We start from the raw sequence: 6,123 nt of genomic DNA, 5'->3' as shown, positions 1-6,123 counted from the left end.
ATGATTTCTGAAGATCATGTGACACTGAAGATGCTGAAAATTCAGCTGCGCATCACAGGAATAAATTAGATTTTAATGTATATTAAAATAGAAAAACATTATTTTACATCATAATAATATTTCACAATATTACATTTTTTCCTGTATTTTTGATAAAATAAATGCAGCCTTGATGAGCAGAAGAGACTCCTGTAAAAAACATAAAAAATCCTTCTGATCCCAAACTTTTGACCGGTAGTGTGTATATATATATTCCCTTTTAAATTTTGAGTGAAACGTGATCTGCATATTTCAGACATGGTGAGATTCACTCTGAAAGCAAGTGATAAAACCAGCCAGAAACACATTAGAAAAGGTGAAATAAAACGGTGGAATGTTAAAACACGAGCGTCCGGCTGCTGGTGTTTGATTCCAGTGAAGGACACACAGTGTTTATACACGTCTGATCTCACGAGGCGCATTAACGTCCGTCATTCAGTGCGTGAAGCGCAGGTTGTAGAGCAGCTCTGCGGTCTGACACAGTGATTTGGGGTTTGCGCTGGAGAAATACTGACAAGCCAGTCCTTCCTCCAGCTCGGCGTTCCTCTCCGGCTCCAGCGAGCGCTCGGCGAACTTCATCATCAGCAGCGCACGCTTCACGTCCAGCCAGTTCAGCAGGCCGTCGTGCCTCGGCTCCAGCCTCCGCGCGCCGCCGCACTCCAGCAGATCCCGCCGCGGGCCCCACAGCAGCGCCTGCAGGATGCACCGGGCGTCCTGGATGTGGATGCGGCGTCCGGGGTCGGGCTCCAGCAGCAGGTGCGCGAGTCTCTGCAGGCCGGACGAGTAGATGGACGCGCTGGGGATTGGCGGCAGCTCGTCGCATCTGTAGTCGCATTTGGCGGGCGTGGCCTCGAACGGGTTGCGGCGGTGCAGGAGCTCATAGATCAGGATGCCAGTTTGGAACTCGTCGAATTTGCGGTACTGCGCGGCTGAGACGATTTCGGGCGCGAGGCGGGCGTGATCCCGCTTCAGACGCGGGTCGGTGCAAACTGCATCCTCGTCCGCGTCGCGGCGTTTCGCTTTGCCGAAGCTGCTGATGAGGAGGCGCGGGAGGCTGTGCTGCTGCGGGTCGGAGCGCCGGTGATGCACCAGCAGCAGGTTCTCCATGCAGAGGTCGCGGTGCGTGACCCCGTGCGCTTTGAGGTGCTCCAGTCCCGCGCACAGCTGCAGCAGCAGGAAACACACGCGGCGCTCGTAAACCTCTGGCTGCGCGCGGTGGAACGACTCCCACTCGCGGACGAAATCCGCCACGCTCTGGTGCGGGACGTCCCGTGTGATGACCACCACGCGCTCCTGCTCGGCCGGACCGCTCTCCTCGCTGGGTAGCATGCTCCGCGGCACGCACGCGATGAAGTGACCGCAGTCCTGCTGCAGGTTGAAGTGAGGCGGGACACTCTGCTGCACCGACAGACCGTACAGATGAACCTGCTTACTGTCCGGTGCCTGGCCTTTACAGATCTGATCAAACACACAGAGAAAACAGCCATGTTACAACGATAAATATCAATGCAATGATAAACTCAATTCACAATACATTGTTTCAAAGCAACTTTACAGAAAATGCTTGCTTAAAAGATTTTGGTGACACTTTGTTTGAAAAGTGACATATACATATTTTAATATTTAACATTTATAACGCATATTTCTATTTTAATGCAATAATTACTGTCTTGTAATGCACCTTATAATGTCGCCTTTGGCTTGCTTAGTTGGGGACGCTTGACTGATTGCACAGACACTATTGGAAGAGAACCGAATCATCAATGAACTGACTTTAGCTGAAAAATGACTCTGTTTTTGTCTTCTCGCATTATTAACAAACTATTTTCCTGTTTGACTCTGTGACACAATCTGTATTGTATAAAGCACTCTACAAATACAGCCAGAAACACATTAGAAAAGGTGAAATAAAACGGTGGAATGTTAAAACACGAGCGTCCGGCTGCTGGTGTTTGATTCCAGTGAAGGACACACAGTGTTTATACACGTCTGATCTCACGAGGCGCATTAACGTCCGTCATTCAGTGCGTGAAGCGCAGGTTGTAGAGCAGCTCTGCGGTCTGACACAGTGATTTGGGGTTTGCGCTGGAGAAATACTGACAGCAGAGCCAGTCCTCCAGCTCGGCGTTCCTCTCCGGCTCCAGCGAGCGCTCGGCGAACTTCATCATCAGCAGCGCACGCTTCACGTCCAGCCAGTTCAGCAGGCCGTCGTGCCTCGGCTCCAGCCTCCGCGCGCCGCCGCACTCCAGCAGATCCCGCCGCGGGCCCCACAGCAGCGCCTGCAGGATGCACCGGGCGTCCTGGATGTGGATGCGGCGTCCGGGGTCGGGCTCCAGCAGCAGGTGCGCGAGTCTCTGCAGGCCGGACGAGTAGATGGACGCGCTGGGGATTGGCGGCAGCTCGTCGCATCTGTAGTCGCATTTGGCGGGCGTGGCCTCGAACGGGTTGCGGCGGTGCAGGAGCTCATAGATCAGGATGCCAGTTTGGAACTCGTCGAATTTGCGGTACTGCGCGGCTGAGACGATTTCGGGCGCGAGGCGGGCGTGATCCCGCTTCAGACGCGGGTCGGTGCAAACTGCATCCTCGTCCGCGTCGCGGCGTTTCGCTTTGCCGAAGCTGCTGATGAGGAGGCGCGGGAGGCTGTGCTGCTGCGGGTCGGAGCGCCGGTGATGCACCAGCAGCAGGTTCTCCATGCAGAGGTCGCGGTGCGTGACCCCGTGCGCTTTGAGGTGCTCCAGTCCCGCGCACAGCTGCAGCAGCAGGAAACACACGCGGCGCTCGTAAACCTCTGGCTGCGCGCGGTGGAACGACTCCCACTCGCGGACGAAATCCGCCACGCTCTGGTGCGGGACGTCCCGTGTGATGACCACCACGCGCTCCTGCTCGGCCGGACCGCTCTCCTCGCTGGGTAGCATGCTCCGCGGCACGCACGCGATGAAGTGACCGCAGTCCTGCTGCAGGTTGAAGTGAGGCGGGACACTCTGCTGCACCGACAGACCGTACAGATGAACCTGCTTACTGTCCGGTGCCTGGCCTTTACAGATCTGATCAAACACACAGAGAAAACAGCCATGTTACAACGATAAATATCAATGCAATGATAAACTCAATTCACAATACATTGTTTCAAAGCAACTTTACAGAAAATGCTTGCTTAAAAGATTTTGGTGACACTTTGTTTGAAAAGTGACATATACATATTTTAATATTTAACATTTATAACGCATATTTCTATTTTAATGCAATAATTACTGTCTTGTAATGCACCTTATAATGTCGCCTTTGGCTTGCTTAGTTGGGGACGCTTGACTGATTGCACAGACACTATTGGAAGAGAACCGAATCATCAATGAACTGACTTTAGCTGAAAAATGACTCTGTTTTTGTCTTCTCGCATTATTAACAAACTATTTTCCTGTTTGACTCTGTGACACAATCTGTATTGTATAAAGCACTCTACAAATAAAGGTGACTTGACTTAATGCATTGACATAGTACTTATCTATTCATCGTTGCACATTTAGAAAGTATAATGCATTAAAACACGACAAAAACAAATTTTACAATGCATTTTAATTTTAGTTGCAATTATTTATGAAATTGCATTATGCATTACAACATACATTATGAATACCAAAAAGCTTGAAGAGTTACCAGATTTGATAATGTTTTTGAAGGAGCTTCTTCTGCTCACCAGGGCTGCATTTATTTGATTAAAAATACAGTAAAACTGTGAAATATTATTATAAAGTAAAATATCTGTTTTCTGTGTGAATATCTGTTAAACTGTAATTTATTTCTGTGATCAAAGCTGTATTTTCAGCATCATTACTCCAGTCTTCAGTGTCACATGATCTTCAGAAATCATTCTAATATGCTGATTTGCTGCTCAAGAAACATTTCTGATTATTATCAATGTTGAAAACAGTCGTGCTGCACAATATTTGTGTGGAAACTGTGATACATTTTATTTTTCAGGATTCACAGATGAATAGAAAGTTCATAAGAACAGCATTTATTTGAAATAGAAATAATTTGCGTTACATTGTAAATGTCTTTTCTGTCACTTTTGATCAATTTAATGTGGCTTTGATGAATACATTTTTTTTTTCGTAATGTTTGAATGGTAGTGCATCACAGTTTCCACAAAGATATTGGGCAGCACAACTGTGGGAATGGTGGGAAGGTTTCAAAAACATAAAATCATAATTATTCCACCATTCTGACCAGTAGTGTGTCCTCTCACCTTGACGGCGTATGTGTTGCGTGTGTCTGACGCGCAGGAGGCTGAGTAATACACAGCGTCTCCGGACACGCAGCAGGGTTTGTTACAGGTCAGCTTGAAGAGTGACCAGTTGCTCTCGTCGAATCTCAGCGTGTTCCTCTGGCCGCTGGTGAAATGCTCCTCACACTTGAGCGCCAGACGCCGCAGCGACTCTGCGTACAGGCCGCCCAGCTTCGAGTAGATGCCCTCGCGGCTGTCCATGTTCCTGAGCAGCGCGTGCAGCTGCAGCGTGGATCCAGCGGCCGGTGTGTTGAGCTGCGGCGACGAGCAGGACGTCACGTTCCCCAGACGAGGCGCGCGGCGCTCCAGAGACTCGCTGGACGAGTACAGCGGCCGCGGCTCCACCGGGCTGAGCGGGGCGGCGCTGGGGCGGCTGACGTTGGTCTCGGAGCCACTGAAGGGCAGGCGCGGGCGGGAGCGGGTCAGGGGTTTGACACCCGACTCGCTCGGAGCCGAGATGGTGCGGTTCACCAGCTTCTTCTGCGGTAACGGAGGCGGCTGCAGCTGATTCGCTAGGCTGTTGCTAGGAAATGTGTCGGGCTGCGGCGACGCTGGGGCGGAGCCAAACGGGCTGCTGGGAAATGGGGAGGGGCTGAAGCGGAGGGTGGAGTCTAGAGAAAAAGAGAGGGAGAAGAAACTACTTTAAATTTAATTGACAAAATTGATATTGACTGAATTAAAAGTTGTTTAATGGCATGACTGGGTTTGCATAATATTTATACAACACATAATTGTTATATACAATATTTATATCAAAGCTCTTTACACAAAACAAGTAATGACAAGAAAAAGATCTAACTATAACACATGAAAAAAAATAAAATGTGGAGGTGCCACATGTGATGGTCACATGACTGATATTCACAGTAACAGCATGATTATGAGTGTTATATTGAATTATACACTATATGTGAAGATTTTTGCTACTAAAACAGTAAAATATTGAATTGCCAGAGTTTGAAATATCTACTGTATACTGGATTCAGAATCAGTGAATCATATGATTGTGCTTTATTTCTAAATGATTAGTTTCAGACAGTCAAGAGAGAATAAAAAGTGTTTAGTGGAAATGAAACTATGTTCGTCTTCCTCATTTCTGTTTCTATATTCTAACTTACTCACACACTCAAACACACACACACACACACACTCAAACACAGTCAAATACTAGCTAAATACAAATACTAAAATAGAAGCAGAAACTAGGAAGGACAGGAGTACGGTAAAACAGATGAGTGGAACATAGACAGATAAAGCATCAGACAGACCACGTGTTACCTTTAGAGAGGCTGTTAGAGCAGTTATGAGGAGAAGAGGAACCAACAGCTAGAAATGCTGCAGAGGGAATGAGAGAAAGAGAACGAGAGAGAGAGAGAGGACAGAAGAAGAGAAGGAAGAGAGAGAGAAATTAGATGCTGAGGAACTGTGCTAAACATCCACTGATGGAGAAAATGAGAAACACCATCACCAGCATAGAGAGAGAGAGAGAGAGGGATTAAGGAGGAGTAATGAAGCACCTGACAGCAGTCACTGTCCCGTGAGTGCTCCTGGATTAAAATCTGGATTATAAATCCAGTCGCATTAGGTTTTAACACACACACACACACACACACAAACACACACACACACACTCAAACACACTCAAACGCACACACACACACACACGCACACTCAAACACACACACACACACTCACACTCAAACACACACTCAAACACACACACGCACACTCAAACAAACACACGCACACTCACACTCTCTCACTCACACTCAAACACACACACACACACTCACTCACTC

General features: G+C 48.2%; 1 protein-coding gene across 1 annotated transcript in view; it reads right to left on the bottom strand.

Moving 5' to 3' along the window:
• Positions 1–1,942: 1,942 nt before the first annotated feature.
• Positions 1,943–6,123, bottom strand: part of LOC107736916 (tyrosine-protein kinase SgK223-like) — a 5,979-nt gene continuing 1,798 nt past the window's right edge. Inside the window, exons 2-3 of the mRNA XM_016548308.1 lie at positions 4,286–4,964; positions 1,943–3,083 (exon numbers count right to left, since the gene is read on the bottom strand). Coding sequence (XP_016403794.1) covers positions 2,061–3,083; positions 4,286–4,964 — 1,702 coding nt within the window. The 3' untranslated portion in view covers positions 1,943–2,060. The remainder of the gene's footprint in view (positions 3,084–4,285; positions 4,965–6,123) is intronic.

This window comes from Sinocyclocheilus rhinocerous, unplaced genomic scaffold (genome assembly GCF_001515625.1).
Source record: "Sinocyclocheilus rhinocerous isolate Xijiao unplaced genomic scaffold, SAMN03320098_v1.1 scaffold2868, whole genome shotgun sequence".
In the NCBI taxonomy this organism is placed as follows: Eukaryota; Metazoa; Chordata; class Actinopteri; order Cypriniformes; family Cyprinidae; genus Sinocyclocheilus; species Sinocyclocheilus rhinocerous.
Note: the sequence above shows the minus strand (reverse complement) of the source record. Positions and strands in the feature narration are given on the sequence as shown.